Here is a 17316-nt window from a genome sequence, read left to right as displayed (position 1 = left end):
AATTATTTATTTAAAATTCAAACACGATATTCAAAACATAAACGTTGTTGTACAAGTCTCTGTCTTTAACTTATTCTGAATCCGCCCAACAATGACTCGGTCAAAAATCTTCACCAGCTACATCATCTCGTTTGTTGTATAAAATTAACCCATCATGGGGGGTGGGCGGGCGACTAGGAAGTTTATTCAATGGAATGACAGCAACAACTCCTTTCTTTCCCAACAAAGTTACAAGGTCGTGGTTGGTGGCCTGGCTGCAGATCGAAGAAAAAAATCTAGCTAATGCACTCCCAAGTCCCAACCATCAGTTTCCTTTCCCTTTCTTTTATTCTGTTTCCTAGATCAAAGCTCAAGCCAGCCGATGAGCTCGTGTCAGGAATAAAAGTACTACGAGTCTACAGTCGCAGCTTGGTGCCATCCGTGACGATAAGATGACAAGTGGCAAGCCTACAAACGGATCCCTCATTCCGGTGTCGGTGAGTTGGCTCGATCAAGTTTTGCACTCGAATGCTACACAATGCATTGAATGAAGCACTGAGAAACTCTGCTATGAAAGTCTACAATGAGAACACATTGCGTTTAAATGGGGAACAGAGCTTCGGCACAAATCAATCTATGTTTTAACAAGACATGTGAGAGCATAGACGGACCATGAAAGGATAACCCAAAACAAGCCAACAAAAAAGAAGAAGCCGCCCGGACTGCTCATTCCAAGACGGACAATAGAGAGAATTCAACAATGACAATTACCTCATTGATCCACAGAAAGTAACAATCTGTCACAAAGATAGGTGCAATATTGTTCGATAAGCTTCGATTTCACAATGGCTGAGTTATCAATCAAATGTTACTACAGTTGTTAATCCTTCGACAAATAAAACCACTACAGACAACAAAATTCCATATTCGATGTACTTGTAGTAAGATGGTGCAAAAAATGATGGAAAAACTCCAAATGAGTACAAGGCCATATGTTACTCCCGATTCTACTTGATGTATTGAGACATCCACTTGAAGCCATCACCATATCCCATCTTGCGGACAATACTGCACATGAAAACCTCGAGAGGACGGACATTGGAGTCCACAAGATTCACCTTCCCCTTGCCAGTAGTGAAATTGTTGAGCCCAAGATCATAACGAAGCTCATCTTCTGAAGCTGCATAGGGAATGTCAATCTTGTTGCCTAAGATCAGAAATGGAACATTAGCCAAGGATTCATCTGAAAGGAGGGCATCCAGTTCCTTCTTTGACTCAGCAAACCTAACCTTGTCATAGGCATCCACTAGGTATACCACCGCATCCACCTGTTATGGAGGGAAAAAAAAACTATGGTTTATACTTTATACTCCAAGATCTCATATTATTTAGACGTTCCAAACATTGTCCTTGAAAAAAGCATGGATTCTTCACAATAATTGAGACAGAACAGGGAATATCTACTTGTACTAGAAATTTGGCCACTTGGAGAAACAATGAATACAGAATGATTGCTGGAATCAGTACCAACTGATACCTTGCATGAGAACAACAGAATCATTGGGTGCAGGAAATAACTTGGGACTTGAATTCAATTAAAACATAGTTAGTCCATACCATTTCCAACCAATGAGCTCAACACCATGTTCATTATTCAGTTCTAACTTCTAAGTGAAAGACTCTCCTAGGTCAACTTCATAAAGCACTACCATAAAGCCCAGAATAAGTTATTTGGAAAGCTACTATTGGAACACCTAAAAACAAAAAGGTGCTATCAGCGAAGCTTCAAATATTGATGCTGGCCTCCCATGAATCAGATAAACACAAGCAAAGTTTAGCTGGGATTATGAAGGCACAGCAAGACAAGTGAGAAGGGAAATCAGATATCTTTTCACCTAGAGAAGTCAACCAGCTGAAAACAAACTTGCAAAAACCAGTTTGACAAAAGGTGCGAAGATGGTTTTCATATGTAACTCTGCAAGGCAAAGCATACATAGATGTCATCACAGCTAACAGGAAAACGACCAAACACGTTAGCAATTTCAACAGTTCAGCTCACAACCAGATCTATCACAAACCAATGACGAGCAGGACTGGAAAAGACTGCAACTAGAAAATACAGTTGCCTCATTCCAGATTCATGTGACATAACAACGCATCGCACAATTAGAGGAAGCAAAACGGCAATTCTAATCACATCTTTCTGGCAAGAAAATCGAGAGATTATAGTCAAAGCACCCTAAATCACACCATTTTAAAACCGAAGTAGTTGTGTCATTCGACAGTTACATGTCATCAACAGCATGAAATGAACAACATGCAAAAGTAACAGATTCGAAGTACCCTCCAATCAACAATCACCATTTTTCTCCATCCATTTGACAAACACAAACTTTATTCTTACGTCTTAGATATAAAAAACTTCAAAAAATCGAAAGCCCAGAATGCGATTCAACAAGAAAATTCAAGAAAACACATAATCACAAACAAATCAAGGCAAGAACAATAGCATCGAATCTAGAGGAACAAAAGTTAACCTTGGCGTAGTAATCCTTCCAAACACGACGGGCGATTTGGTGACCACCCAGATCAAAAGCCTTGAACTTGATTTTTCCAATACTCAATTCCTCTGATGTTGGATGCTGGGTGGGTTGATGCTGTACCAATCTCTATAAAACAACAGATCCCATGTTCAATAAACCAAACCAGAACAATCATATACCAATAAATAAAGATGCGAACTTTATATCAAGAAAGAAAGAAACCAAGACCTCGTCTTTTAACATGTGAAGAAGGGTTGTCTTGCCAGCATTATCAAGACCCAAGAAAAGAATCTTGGCCTCCTTTTGCCATAAACCAAGAGATGCAAGAACCCCATAAAACCAATCTAAAAGAAACATCTTTCTTTCTTGATGGGTTCTTCAGATTTTTTGTGAGCCAAAGAGGACCGGTAATAAATAATAATAATAATAACGTGTGTATTGGGGAGAGAGATCTAATAAATAAAAAAATGGCTGGATATCTATGGCTAGGGACCAGAATGAATGGGGTGTTGAAAAAATAATAACTGAGACTTAGTTATGACAACGAAGATGAAAAATTATTATGTATTCAAAAAAAACCCCTCTCTGTCAATTCCTGTCGTTTTCTATTTTTCTATTACACTCACCATGGCTGGCTGGCTACCCTTGGCTTGGCTCGACCCCAGGGTTAGGTGAGGCAATTAAATGACGAGTTTTAACTTTTAACCTCGTCGGGTCGGATTGTGAACGGATTCGCTTCTCGCATTGGCCCTTTCACTGGAAATAAAATATAATCTAGATTGGTCTAAAACTTGAGAATGATAGTTAAAACCTTTATAGAAAAAAAATGCCAGCAAAGGTGTATGATTGGTATCTAAAGTTCTATTTGTTTGTTGATTTGTAGCTGAAGAGTGTTTGCTTGATGTCTTTGTTCCTTTTTCGCTTTGCTTGGAGTGCTAATTAGACCTTCATTGCTCATAGAAAGATTAAAAAAAAAAGTCCATCGAGACGAGATATTGAGGAACTTGCGGGTAGCATCGATTCCCACCATGGCTTTCGGCGTGAAGGATGGGAAACATGATCGCCCCCTGTTGTCCTAGACACACACCCTGATGTAATTTTTTTCTAGTTTCAAGGAGTTGCGCGTCACCCACTGTTACATACACATCTCATGTATATTCTTTTTTGTTATTATTTATTAATAATAAGTATTTGATGATATTATATATATCTTAACTAATTCATTAAGATCTTGAAGTTATATACCTCGACTAATCCACTAAAATCTTAAAATTAATAATCATGTAAATCTTTAATGATTCTGTGTTTTATAATACTTGAATTGATAATTTTTAAAAAATAAATATTAATTCTAATCAGTTAACTTATATCCTTTCTAAATTAACTTATATACATACTTTATTCTTTATGTGTTCACTTGCGCATTTAATTGCACTTATTTTTTTTAAAGAAAAGGCACAAAGCACCAACATTTTCATCAACAATACACTAAATACTAAACACCAAACAGTAAACACAATCACAAACTAATAGTGGATATCAATCTCCTTCATTTCAATAATGGTATTTGTTTTTCTTTACTCATCATCATGAGATTGCTCTCCATCTTTATTTCATGGGATAAATTAACGTGTCTAATATTTATAAATAGCTATCACTTGGCACACCGTAAGTAAAATATCAATCACCCCATTCAACAATTCAAGAAAGAATAACTTCTAACCATCTAAGTGGTGGCCCAGTGGTAAGAGTTTGGGATTAAGAGGTTTGCTCCCTCTGTGGTCTCAGGTTCGAACCTTGTGGTTGCTCATATGATGGCCACTGGAGGCTTACATGGTCGTTAACTTCAGGGCCCGTGGGATTAGTCGAGGTGCGCGCAAGCTGGCCCGGACACCCACGTTAAACTAAAAAAAAAAAAAACTTGTTCATTCGATATATGTTTCTCATGGTCCTCGTATCATTTATCTTTCTTATATGCTATTAACTTAAATGTCAAAGCATCTCATATTTTGACATAGAACTTGTTTCAACAAAATTATTATTTTGTAGAAACAAGTTCAAAATTATTTATTTTATTGATAATTTTGAATACAATAAAATAAAATAATAAAACAAGTTGAAAATAACAACAGAGCTTATCTATTTCAGGACATAACTACAGAATTTTCATGGCTTCATCAACTGCAAAACACAACTACCATTACGTTTGATTTCCGAAACACACAGATTAATATTGAATTATTAACTACTTTTCGTCTAATGTATCTGGCACGTTAATTGCTTATGAGAAATATCTATCGACTTTGAATTATATATTATAATAAGAAATTACTCGTGCTTATAAATATTTGTTAAAACAAAACAACAACAACATAAATAAATAAACTTGTAAGAGTTGCGGCAGAGACAAAACCAAACATGAAATGAGGCGTTTGTGTCGTCCGTAAGAAGCTGCATGGGCCAAGTGCTCGAAGCCCACTGAAAACCCTGCATTTGAGTTTTACAACAACAAAGGCCCGTAAGCAGGGCCGTCTTAGGGCAGTTTTTTTGTGACCATCGGTTTGTATAAAGTCACCAGAGAATTAGGGTTTGGCCTTGCCACTTATCATCTCGCCCGCATCCACTCTTCGCTATCTGGTCTGCCCTTTCATTTCACCATCAACACCCTCTTCTTGTTATAAAAGCAGATCAAGTTGTCTCTGTGTGATCATTGACTGTTTCGTTTTCGTGTTGCAGAGATGGCCAAGTCAAAGAATCACACAGCACACAACCAGTCCCACAAAGCTCACAAGAATGGCATCAAGAAACCCAAGAGGCATCGCCACACCTCCACGAAAGGGGTACTTTTCCTTTCTTGAGATTCTGTACGTTTTTTCTCGCTCTGTAGTATTGTTCTTGAAATCGGTCTCTTGTGTGTGTAGATGGACCCTAAGTTTTTGAGGAACCAGAGATATGCAAGGAAGCATAACAAGAAGTGTGGTGACTCGGCCACCGAGGAAGAGTAGAAGCATTGCTTTCTCAATGGGCACTACTATACATTTATAGTGTAGTATCTCCATGTTACTTGTTCTGGGTTTTATTTTCCAGTAGTTGGCTGTACTGTCAAACCAGAAATTTCGATTTTGGATCTTTGTTACTGATGTTTGTTTAAGATTCTTAAAGCTTTGGATTGTTATGCGATGAGTATGTTCTTTCAACATCTTAGCTTTTTTACTACTTATTCGGTATGGAGTAGTAAGATTTTTAATCTTTTTTTAGATTTAGGTGATAGATCAATTTATTTACATTGCTGTGAGATGTGTTATGGTGTTGCAAAGTTGCATGTTTTATTGGTCAAGAGACGGCAAAGCTGTTGGCACCTGCATACAGCAGTGCCTAGTTAAATTTACTTGATAACAATTCTCGTAGACTAGCTGGTAGTATGGTTCTCCTATTCAGTAGTTTCTAGCTTAGTAGTATGGTTTTCCTATTCAGGAGCAATGCAGTTTCTGGTTTTTAGGAGTTTTGTTTATTACAGTGAGATGCTTCACCTTTGATGTCAGTTGTCAGCAGCTTGTTTAGTTTGGAAATTATTTATTCTGGATCAAGCTATAGAAACTTAAGTGGTAGTTTGATGATGGTTTTTGCCTGTCGTGTCATAGAGATCTTCACTGTCTTTTAATCCCAGTTTAGGTAAAGCTGTTGTCTGTCATAATGGTGGCCAATTAGCCAGTCACATATTAGCCTTATGGCTGTTGCTTTATGTGAATGGTCAGTAAGCTCACCGAAATTAACTATGGTAGTGGCATTTGATAGTGAACTGAAATTGTGGTTTCACGTTAATGTCTCTGACTACATATCATCAATGATAAAAAAAATTCCGAGTTTTGCCTGAGCTGTGAATTTCTCATAAATCTACTGCATTTCTTCATTCTTATTAAGAGGGGTGAAAAAGGAATTGTGCATTATGTTTCCTTTTGATCTGCTGTGTCTGTATCTGATGAAAACGATTCTGTAGTTGAGTTTCTTTAACGTTTGTTTGCATTTTTATTATTATTATTATTATTATTATAACAGATATAGCAATGCTGTAGATTATAAGATGATATAAACTTGAAAACGGGCATTTTTTTATTCTGACGCTTTTATCCTGGTATGTTCAGGATGGAACTTGTGACGCAATTGCCTTGAGCGTGCAATGCCTATGATTTCTCAAAGACTCGTATTTATGCCATGAAATATGATTAATAGATTTTACGTTTAATAATAACAAATGCACTGGTTTGCAACCCAGGAAAAAAAAGAGTCACCCGCTCCTCGGTTTCTTTAGATCAGCGGAAATGGTGTGGCCTCTTGGCTCAAAGTTAGAGGGGGGTTGGAGATGCAAGTGGCTAGAAATATTCTAGCACCAAATCAGAGGAATTGAGTTACTACAGCTATCGTGAATAGAAATAAAGCTGATTCTAGCACCAAATCAGAGGAATTGAGTTACTACAGCTGTGCTCACATGAAGTTTGGTTTTCATGGATGATTTTGTTGTGGATCTCACTTATATGTGGAGGGAGCTGTTTCCGGGCATGCCTGATACAGTTGTGTGACATACAGCGATGATTTAGTAGTAGTAACTAGGTTAGGGCATCGGCTGACCTTTCTTAAGAGTAATGTTACACGTGTCAATATATATATATATATATATATATATATATATATATATATATATATATATATATATATATATATCGTGGTGTGTTTGCCGTTGCTCTAAGCAAGCCAGTGCCCGAACCTGCTGATTGGTTTGTTAGGGGAAGGCGAGTTGAATGTGCAGGTATGGCAGTGCTGGGGGGTTCTCTCATTCTGCACATAGATGGAAGAACCCGGAAAAAAACAGTCTGCTATCTAAGTACTTGATGGTGCCGTTCCCTGGTAACAGCAAGTTAATAATATCGTTCTGAGATCTTGTAATCTGGCTGCCATGTGCAGAGAGCAAGGGTAAAGTAAAAAAACAACAAAACCACAAGGATTCTTGCAAGCTGAGAGTTTCAATGGAGTAGATTATAGTCTCTGTTCAATTGATTAGAATCAAAACCATTTTCAGAATGGAAATAATATATGAACCTGAGACAATAAAACAACAGCGCAACTTCTGAAAGATTTCAAGCTGTAACAGGTGATCTCTTGATGATGTTTCTTGTGGCAGTGTACTAAATACGTGGATTTATCTCTAGCCTGGGTATGCATGCTCCTTCATACCTCCTAATACAAGCAAATTTTCTTCGAAATTTTGCCTGCGTGCTCAAACAGCAACTGGTTCACTTACTGGGCCTGGAACATGAGCTTTAACCTGCCCCATAAATTAAGAACTTCTGTCACTAGGTTGAAGGTGGATGGTGCTCTCCTCAGCTTAACAAATACATGCAACCACCAAACGTGGGTGAACATGTATCAGGATTAGACAGCTGTTTGCTGAAAAAGTTGATATGCTAACAACACGCAATAAATTGCAAAGAAATTGTGGTGGGGACTTTTTCTCACGGGACATCTATCCACCACCTATTTGTCAGTACACACGCAATGTCTCTTCAGTACATTTAAAGTTCAAAGATGAGTTCATATGAAATAAGAGCATAACCCCGGATGTTATCTCAACTTTGTAATCATGAAGGCGGATGTGATTTGTTCTTCTGGAATTGTTTTACCATATAGCACAAAAAACTCAAACAAATGAGATGATCATGCCCGTGCTCTGTGTGCGTGTAGGAGGGTACCTTTTCTTTTATGGCATGCAAGATGTTAAAAGTATGTGTTCATTCAGAAGCTCACCTTTGCTGATTTGAAAAGTTCATCGAGAACTTCGGATAGAGTTGGGTGTGCATGGACTGCAAATTTTATGTCCTGCATTGTGCAAACGTAATTATAATTAGTTTCCAGATGTTATAAGCTTACACTTGTTAGGGTGCACGCATGTACAAAACTGAGATCTGAAGAAGCATTTTCAAGACCAACAGAATAGAGACGTGAGTTATTAGTTGCAGCCTGGTAATAAACTTCCAACATCTCATTAAGTAGTTCATTCTAAAGGGCATTTCACACCATAAATAAAGATGCGGCTGCATACCTGAATACGAGTGCCCAAAGCTATTGCATTGGATGCTTCATGGATGAGATCTGCAGCGTGCAACCCAAAAATATGCACTCCAAGTATCTCTCCATTGTCAGGTCTGTATATCAACTGCAAGAAAGTAAAGGAGTACCAACCATGGAAGTTAGTGAGAGAAGATTAATCAACAGAGTCAAATAGAACTGAAAGGCTTGCATGTAAACATGAGAAAAATACAGAAATGATGTATAAAGGCAAATTTATTGGATTCAGAACATCAGCAGGCTCCAAATTTCATGATGCTCATCACCTATGCAAGAGATTGTATTAGATCCAACAGGCATAACAAACTAGTCAATAGTTCACGTACGACCAGAGTAGCTTTGGAAAGAATCCCTAGCTATACACTGAGAGGGGATGGCATCAAGATTGACCATTCAAATTATGTTTGCACAGCGCATTGAGGAAGGAGAGCAGTTATGAAATCTAACCTTAGCTATCCCTTCTCCTTCATTTTCTGCCAAGGCCTTTGTGTTGGCTTTGAAACTCGTCTTGGTGACACTTACTTCAAAACCCTCCTTTTCAGCTTTCTCCCTTGCCTGAGGCTGAAAATTATAGTATTCAGTCAAAATTTCATGTGTAAAGGTAACACAAAATAAGAAAGGTAACACAAAATAAGAAATTTTGTTTGCAACCAGAAAGGAAAGAAACAGAAAAAAAGGATGTAAGGAATGCAATTTGTTTGTATAGAAGTAGACTTCAGGTAACTTTATCATAAATCACGAAGTAACTAGAGCATAATAGCATATTTATAGAACTAAATGCACCTGCAAGATTTTAAAATTTACCTCTGTCAATCCAACCATACTGATTTCAGGATGAGTGAAACAAGCTGCCGGAATGCTTAGATGATTCAGCACGTGATCCCTTCCAGTGATTTGTTCAACCACTGTGTCAAGAATTCGAGCAAAAGATGAAACACTGTAAAAGGAAGCAGCAGATTTGAGGTGACAAAAAACTGATCCGCTTGCAACTAACCTGAAATTCCTTGTGCACTGGCTGCATGAGCAAGCATCATTTTACCATTAGCATCACCAATGCAATACAAGTGAGGAACCTAAAGAGTTGAAATTATTAAAAAAGATGTTAGTAATTATTTGCAACAGCCATACATTAAACTGTGTTCATGAGAAAATAATTTGAACCAACCGGATTCCCCTCAAAATTAAGCACTTGCATACGCTCATCAACAGGAACAAAACCATTTTTCAATGCTACCTGGACCTGTGGGAAAGAGAGAGAAAGATGATTAAAATCATTTCTTCTTCCTGGTGACAAATCTATTTAATAAAAGCAACATTAACATCAAAGGATACGTACATTGTCCAAGCCAAGACCTTTTGTGAAAGGAGCTCTTCCAGTTGCAATTAATGCTGCATCTACCTATAGTGAAAGCAAGATCAGAGTTACGATGGATGCCGTGGGATGGGATTTTAAATCATACTGAAGATTAACGTTTAAATTAGGGGAGCCCATGCAAGTGATGGTGCCTGAGCTGCAGGAGGTGACAGAAAATTATTGACATGAAGGCCAAATTTTACGTCTAATCACAGTTCAGGCTTAAACATAACAGAGTTCCATCTGTAAATTAGCCACCTTATGTTCAACAGATATACGGCAATACAAAAACGATGCTCATTGACTAAAACTCATTCAATAAGTTCATGATGTAGCTCAAGTATTTCATGGAGGCATATGACTGAAGTTAAAAAACAAAAAAACAAAAAAAATACCCGAAGAGTTCTACAATTTTGACGTGGAGGTCTTTTCTCCTCAAAGAGCATATAGAAGTGACAGATTTTTTAGCAATCCACTTTGCTCTGCAGAACAAAATAAGGATGGGTGCTAGCATCCAACATCCAGACTTCATTTACAATTTGTTTGGGAAAGAAGTGAATGGAGGGAAAGAGAAGGGAGGAGAGGGTAATGAAGATTAATGGCATCTTCACCTTATTTGGGGAGAGAATTTTCAATGGAGGGGAAGGGGGGACATTCCCCTCCAAAGTATCACACCCAATTTTGAGTAATGGAGGGGAAGGAAGTAGCTATATGATTTCTTGATATTAACTTACTATTTTAACATTCTTCCTTTTTGGAAAATCCAATTTTTAATAAATAAACTTGGTCAATCTTATTTTTCACTTCCTCCTTACATTTAAAATTCATTATCTTTTATGTCCTTTCTATCAAACAAAGAAAATTTATCTGTTCCGTTCCCCTTCTTATTTATCCGAACAATAGAAGGTAAATTTTTTCCAAGCTCTCCCCTTTCCATCCCTTTCCTTCCCCTCCCCTCCTATCACAATTGTTTTTCCAAACAAACTGTTAATTGAAACAATTTACATTACCTCCAGAGTATCTTTGGGTTCCTTGGTCCTGGCATCAATAAGCTCAATGGTGACTGGTTTCCCATTTTCAGCTGGAGTGATCTATGAATAACACAAAATAAGATGAAAGTGATGCTAGGAATGAATGAAGAAAAGAAATTGTGGCAGTCTCTGAAAGGAACAGACAGCTACACATATATGAAATTATGATAACCTTGGTTGCAAATACTCCGGTATGATAGTCAATTTTGCGTGGATTAATTAGGACCCTTTGTGCCAACTTTCCAATCTCAGGATCAAATCCAGGCATGAGCTGATCGAGGGCTTCAATAAAGGTGACCTGCAAAAAAACCCACTCAATGACATCAACTATCAGCAAATAGAAGTTCAGACCATCAAAATTTGATGCTGGGATAAATAATCTGAACAATAACGGTGCCAACTAGTTAAATTGATCAATAAATACAAGTTACTAGTTGGCACTACCCACTTCTTTATACAAAAAACAAAAAATCAAATCAAATTTAAATACATGAGAATCTAAACTGCAAACTATTCTTGAATTCAAGTTCCACGCACTGAAGCATTAGGCATGACACTGATGCAACCATCTACAGAACAAACATCTCATACATGTATCGTTTAACAAAATTTAAGTACATGAGAATCTAAACTGCAAACTAAATCATCTACCAAGAATCTGCGATGGTGGAACTGAGATAGCTTATCAGCTAGTAATATATACAATTATTTAGATTGGAAAGCTCGGATCATATCGAGCTTGCATATAAGCACTGAAGAAGTTGGGAAGGTTCTTCCCATGCAAAGCTGGGTTCCAATCAGTAGCAAAGTCAAGTGTATAATAAAATCTTGAAATGAGAAAGGGAAGAGGTAAGCAGCAATTATTAAACATCAATGAAAGGAGGGATGGGAAAAAAAGAAAAAAACTTAGTGTTTGCTTATCATGCTGATTTTTCCCAGAAGAATGCTCGTCAACAGCATTTTCTAAACGGATCTCAGAAAAAACAAGTAGAAGAAAAATAGCAATACCTCACTTCCAAGCGCAGTATACACGTCACTGAATTCCAGACCAATATAACCACTTCCTACAATTGCGATCCAATCAGGAACAGACTCCAGTTTGAGTGCATGGTCACTTGTAATAACAGTCTTCCCTGAAGGTCATTACACAGAAATTAGAATATTCCTTGTCATATTATCAGCATAGATGGCACTTTATCCACAAAATGCATGCTAGGCTCCTATATTCTCGAGGAAGATGGGGCTAACAAACATGCTTTCTGCAAATCACAATACCTGCCAGGCTGTTCATAAATAATTCTTACCAAGCTAATTGCTCTTCTACTACATAAGTTTGCCAAACATTTTGCGTCTTCTTCCTTTAATCGATGTGAAAAAGAGTATTGAACAAGAGGATCAGCATCATCTTTCAAGAGGTTTCGCATCTTATATGATAAGACAAACCCCTGATATTTAAACTGCTTTGGATCAAACTTTTAACAAGAATGTTTGATCATTGTGTGATAATGAAAAAAGCGAGAATATTTACCATCAACTTCGATGCCTTTGGGCACAAAAGGGACAGAACCAGTAGCAACGATTATATCTTTAGCAGTCACTGTGTTGCCTGGAGAATCATCAAGTTTCCCATATCGCACTGTTTGTGGGCCCTGAAAGAATCGATAATAAAAAGCATTGGAATTAGTAAAAGTCCCAAATGATATCACTATAGAACATGACTAAAAAAAAGTTGTATTCTGTAAACTAAGCAAATAAACTTTGTTTATGGTGCTAGCACTCCTGTATGACAGAATGTTAACTCACCAAAATCGAGCCAAAACCGGTCAATATATCCACACCCAAGGCCTTCATTGAGTTCGTTAAATTATTACGAATTTTCATAGCAAGATTATTAGCATGATCTGCCACTCCTTGTCTATCATATCCAGCAGCTGCAACCTATTCACAGATTCCAGAAATGAACAGCACCATGTCATAACATTGTTTTCCCATGTTGATCCACATAGACAAGCAAAAAAATTAAAATGAAAAACTCTATTACCTGCAAACCCAAAGCTTTCATGTGATGCTCGCTCTGTAGTTCACGCATCCGCCCACTTACAGCTAAAAGTGCTTTTGAAGGAACACATCCTCTGTTCACACATGTCCCCCCTACCACATCCCCTTCAATGATAGCAGTTTTCAAACCCTGTAATTATTGAGTTGTCAAAATCCACACCCTTCTACAAATTCAAATAGCAACTAGTAGCATATAAATAACAATAAAGCAAAACTATAAAGAATTAATATGTGTGTGTGTGTGTGTCGTAGTATTAAGCATGATCAATCCAAGCTTGTATAATTATCAAAGGCATAGTTAATTTAAGCTTGTAAACTTAACCAACACTAATTCAACAAAACTGAAAGCTCAAAATCACTACAGTTCAAATAAAATTAAAAAAAAAAGTGAGAATCGCGAACATTCAAATAAAATTACAAAGTAAAAAAAAAGTTGCACTAAAGCATGGATAATCTAGCTTCTATACATAACTAGACTCTAAAAATAAATACAAAGCTGGAAATCAATGTGATTTAAAAAAAACTATACAGCTAAAATCAATTAATCTAAGCTTTATCTAAATTAAATAATTAACCTAAGCTTCTATACTTAATTTAAGTAGGAAAAAAAAAACAGTTTAAAAGTTCACTACCTTCTCAACAGCGTGAAGTGCGGCACCATGGCCCCCAACACCAGCACCAATGATGATCAAATCATAATCAAAAGATTTTGGTGCGCTTCCATTGCCAGATAAAGAAGCTGAGATTGCATTGTTAATTTTCTTAGAGAGAGTTTTATTTTGGAGAGATTGGGAGCGAGAGAGAGAGGAGGAACCTAAAAAGGCTTCTCTTCTAAGACCGCAGAAACGGAGATTTATAAGCTTAGAAGGAGGAAAACGGAGAGCGTGATTAAGTGTGTAGTTTGATTTGGGAATGGTTGAGGCTGTCGCGGATTGAGAGAGCGAAAGAGTGAGCGAGGATTGCATTTTGAAATGTGAGAGAGTTTTTCGAGAGAGAGGGGAGATCTGAGGGAGAGGGGAAATGGTGATATAATATAGTAGGATGATTTTATTTTTTTGTTTAGAGTTTTTCGAGGGAGAAGGAGAGGGCTTAGAGAATCCGGTTGAAAGGGGCGGAGAGATCAAAGTGCGGCTGATGAGCTACTTTTGCTGTCTTCCTTTATTTTTGTTGTCGTACCTGTACGCTGTAGCATGGCGCGTACCATTTTGCATTTGTTGAACTGACTTCTTTCTCTATTCACAAACTATGGAGTAGGTCCTTAAACTGTTTGTTTCTGTACATATAGATCCTTGTTCTTTTTTCTGTACCAGTGCTAGGAGACACTGGCATGTTTTTTTATAGATCGAGGGTAAGATTGGACTGATCCAGGGAAAAGAGACCCAGTAGGAACTTACCCAATGGATGGAGGGTCTGTAGTTTACCCTTTCCTTACTGCTCTTAATTTGATCTTGATTAGAACTTGTTTGGCAGTGTGATTACGGGTGTTTTTTAAATAACTTTTCATATTAAAATACATGTCAATGATATTTTTTTATTTTTTAAAAATTATTTTTAACATCAGCACATCAAAACGATCCAAAACGTACAAATCATATTAAATTTTAGTAAAAAAAAAAATTAACGCTTCCTTAACACTGGCACAGGTCTTCGGAATTTTATATACCAGTGATAATATGACCCGAAGAAAATACAATCCTAACAAATACCTACTCTCCTTTTAAAGAATGGCCTGGAAAACGTTTTATATTATTAAAAATAAAATGGTGAAATGGCAAGTGAGCTGCATCAAATAACCTGCCGAGTTCCATGTGCTGCATGGAATGAAAATGTGTTGGGCTCGGTGATTATTTTGATATAACGGCGCGTTTTTAATCTGCTAATATATGGACGTGATTTTTACTTTTTATTTTTCACCTTGGAGGGATGGGGACCGTGGGGGTGGTTCGTCATATTCGTAATTTTCTTTGAAATTATAGCATCTATTTGTTTTTATATTTAAAAAATACATTTAAAAAATTTTAAAAAAATAATATTTTTATATTTTATATATTATTTTAATGTGTTGATGTAAAAAATAATTTTTAAAAAATAAAAAATATTATTTTAATATATTTTTAATAAAAAATATTTTAAAAAAACAGATATCATACTTTCAAATATCCTAATAATATCATTGACTGACATGATAATCTTTAATATTGTCGAGGATGTGTGATATAAATAGGTCATGTTTACTTTTTGTTTGTTGGGAGGGTGGTTGTGGTTGTTTTTTAAAGTGTTTTTCACTCAGAAATATATCAAGATAATATTTTTTTATTTTTTTAAAATTATTTTTGATTTCAATATATAAAAATGATTTAAAAATACCAAAAATATATTACTTTAAAGTAAAAAAATAAATAAATAATTTTTTAATTTTTTCAAAAATATTTTTAAAACAGAAAAAGAAACTGACCGCGTTTCAAAAGCGCTTCTCCGTCACTCTGATGACCCCCTCGTCACTAATATCACATGTCTGCTCAAGTATTTGTTTCGGGGCTTACTCTATTCACGTGTTTACCTGTTCTGCAATGATTGGTTCAAACTGTCACGGTCCCTTGTGTGGAAACCAGAAACTCACCCAAGGAGTAAGTTACACGTGCTGCAATTTGCCAGCGAGAGGAAGCTTTGTAGGTGACATTTCATCACGGTAAGAAAAGGGATCCACCCCTCAGACCTTCCTTGCGTGGTTGGATCGCGAGAAAGAAAAGTAAAGGGCTGAGCATGAGTTTCGTACTTTTACCAATACCGTTTTCTCAATGCCAGTCTTAGACAATAATTTTAACTAATGCCATCAATGTTACGCTTGAGGTCGTAATATTTTTTTTTAATATAAATAAAATATTTAGATATTATTACAATTTTTCTTAGGAAAAATAAACTGCTTGTAAGTTAATTTAATATGATTCAGTTAAGGATAATTTGAACAAATAGTAACAATATAATTTTATTAAAAACATTAATAATGATATTTAAAAAAAATATTAAAATAATAACATATTTAATCGATATATGTTTAACATATCAAATATGCTATTGAGTTATGAATTAAAATAACCTAATACAAGTTAAATTAAAATAAAATAAAAATTTTAATTTCTAATTAATTAAATGATAAATAGTAAAAAAATCAATTGAAAAAAATGACTGGAGTCAAAATTATAATCCTGGTGCTATAAATTCTATAATATAAATTAATATTGTTGGATGTGTAATTCAACCTGGTTTGTTTTTATCATGAGTTTAATTAAGAAAGTGATAATATATTAAGTTTAATTACATTAATGTAATGATAATAGTGGTCATCTAAAACAAACAAGCTAAAACAGGACAGTATTGTGTGAATAATAATACTGTTATATATAAAACTAACAAAAACTAAACAAGACTGAAAATAAAAAATAGTAAATAAATTAAAATATTTTTTAAAAAAAATAATCTAAATTGGTGCTAAAAAGTTTTTTTTGTTTTTTTACAATGAATTTTTTTGCTATTATCAAATTAACTTAGAAGTAATTTTATTTTTAATTGTATATAAAAATAATAGAATATAAACAGTTATAAGTGCACGCTATACATGCGCTGGAGTATTAGAGGTGTTTATATTATTCAGGTGACGCATACAACATTTTCTAAATATCTAAATATTTTTTCCATCACATCACCATAAGTGTTGTTGTGTAGTCTTTCATGTGGGGCGGTGTGTGTAGTTGTTGGTGGCTCGGTTTATAGTCAAGAACACTTCCCTCTCCCTCTTTTTTTCTCTTTTATTTTCTGAACTCGGGTCATCAGTGCAAAATCTCAAAGTTGTCATTTGATTTATAGTGATTTTCACTTCGATTCTTATTTTTTTTATTTTTAATTATTTTGTAAAACTTTGAGTTTTATGATTTTTTTTTATACCGGGTTATCCTGATTGGAGTTTGATAAAATAACCTGGACTGGGTTGACCATAATTACCGATGTTATAAGTTTATTTTGCTAATTTTTTTAGATTATTTTTTAGACCAATCTCATCATTATATTTAATGAGCTGAGAATTAACTATATCACCGTTTTTTTTTAGATTATTTTATTTAATTACCGTGATCATTTTATTTAATTAATTAATCTATTGTTTTTGCTTTTTTTTTATTCAATTAAAGTAAAGTCAACTTATTTCTTTCAATCAAGTCCATGAATTAAATCACAT

General features: G+C 35.6%; 3 protein-coding genes and 1 non-coding gene across 6 annotated transcripts; 1 reads left to right on the top strand and 3 right to left on the bottom strand.

Annotated features, from left to right (window-relative positions):
* Window positions 1-732: 732 nt before the first annotated feature.
* On the bottom strand, window positions 733-3089 carry LOC7485916 (GTP-binding protein SAR1A). The gene is made up of 3 exons (XM_002311360.4): window positions 2751-3089; window positions 2517-2648; window positions 733-1307 (listed from the first exon to the last, which is right to left on the bottom strand). The coding sequence occupies exons 1-3, from the start codon at window positions 2877-2879 to the stop codon at window positions 987-989; spliced, it is 582 nt and encodes a 193-aa protein (XP_002311396.1). The 5' UTR covers window positions 2880-3089; the 3' UTR covers window positions 733-986.
* On the bottom strand, window positions 1705-1824 carry LOC112328543 (small nucleolar RNA snoR83). Its single transcript, XR_002983559.1, has one exon. It is a non-coding gene; the product is annotated as a small nucleolar RNA snoR83 (small nucleolar RNA).
* A 1923-nt stretch (window positions 3090-5012) lies between the features above and the next one.
* LOC7471116 (60S ribosomal protein L29-1) lies at window positions 5013-5719 on the top strand. 2 transcript variants are annotated; one of them, XM_002312306.4, is made up of 3 exons: window positions 5013-5159; window positions 5259-5362; window positions 5444-5719. In XM_002312306.4, exons 2-3 carry the CDS (start codon window positions 5261-5263, stop codon window positions 5525-5527), a joined length of 186 nt encoding a protein of 61 aa, XP_002312342.1. In that variant the 5' UTR covers window positions 5013-5159; window positions 5259-5260; the 3' UTR covers window positions 5528-5719. The 2 variants fall into 2 exon arrangements, with proteins under 2 accessions (XP_002312342.1, XP_024462342.1); XM_024606574.2 differs by lacking the exon at window positions 5013-5159 and having other exon boundaries at window positions 5166-5362.
* Window positions 5720-7521: 1802 nt separating this feature from the next.
* On the bottom strand, window positions 7522-14262 carry LOC7485915 (dihydrolipoyl dehydrogenase 2, chloroplastic). Of its 2 annotated transcripts, none has more exons than XM_024605996.2 (15): window positions 13718-14262; window positions 13069-13215; window positions 12831-12965; window positions 12556-12676; window positions 12036-12160; window positions 11200-11325; window positions 11007-11087; window positions 9979-10041; window positions 9808-9882; window positions 9637-9715; window positions 9447-9547; window positions 9090-9203; window positions 8617-8730; window positions 8322-8393; window positions 7522-7901 (listed from the first exon to the last, which is right to left on the bottom strand). In XM_024605996.2, exons 1-15 carry the CDS (start codon window positions 14048-14050, stop codon window positions 7815-7817), a joined length of 1773 nt encoding a protein of 590 aa, XP_024461764.2. In that variant the 5' UTR covers window positions 14051-14262; the 3' UTR covers window positions 7522-7814. The 2 variants fall into 2 exon arrangements, with proteins under 2 accessions (XP_024461764.2, XP_002311395.3); XM_002311359.4 differs by having other exon boundaries at window positions 7522-7842; window positions 13718-14260.
* Window positions 14263-17316: the final 3054 nt, after the last annotated feature.

This window comes from Populus trichocarpa, chromosome 8, assembly GCF_000002775.5.
Source record: "Populus trichocarpa isolate Nisqually-1 chromosome 8, P.trichocarpa_v4.1, whole genome shotgun sequence".
NCBI classification, from domain to species: Eukaryota; Viridiplantae; Streptophyta; class Magnoliopsida; order Malpighiales; family Salicaceae; genus Populus; species Populus trichocarpa.
The sequence above is the reverse complement of the archived record's forward strand: the minus strand, read 5'-3'. Positions and strand labels throughout refer to the sequence as shown.

Bases quoted from the DNA above. Each gene is read 5' to 3' on its own strand.
- LOC7485916 (XM_002311360.4), bottom strand. From the start codon at position 2,879: ATGTTTCTTTTAGATTGGTTTTATGGGGTTCTTGCATCTCTTGGTTTA. The intron at 2,649-2,750 runs GTCTTGGTTTCT...GTTGTTTTATAG, and splicing joins TTCACATGTTAAAAGACGAG to AGATTGGTACAGCATCAACC. The intron at 1,308-2,516 runs GTTAACTTTTGT...CCTCCATAACAG, and splicing joins GGAAGGATTACTACGCCAAG to GTGGATGCGGTGGTATACCT.
- LOC7485915 (XM_024605996.2), bottom strand. From the start codon at position 14,050: ATGCAATCCTCGCTCACTCTTTCGCTCTCTCAATCCGCGACAGCCTCA. The intron at 12,161-12,555 runs GTAAATATTCTC...AATGACCTTCAG, and splicing joins CAAAGGCATCGAAGTTGATG to GGAAGACTGTTATTACAAGT. The intron at 7,902-8,321 runs GTGAGCTTCTGA...GTATTTGTTAAG, and splicing joins AACTTTTCAAATCAGCAAAG to CTGAGGAGAGCACCATCCAC.
- LOC7471116 (XM_002312306.4), top strand. From the start codon at position 5,261: ATGGCCAAGTCAAAGAATCACACAGCACACAACCAGTCCCACAAAGCT. The intron at 5,363-5,443 runs GTACTTTTCCTT...TTGTGTGTGTAG, and splicing joins GCCACACCTCCACGAAAGGG to ATGGACCCTAAGTTTTTGAG.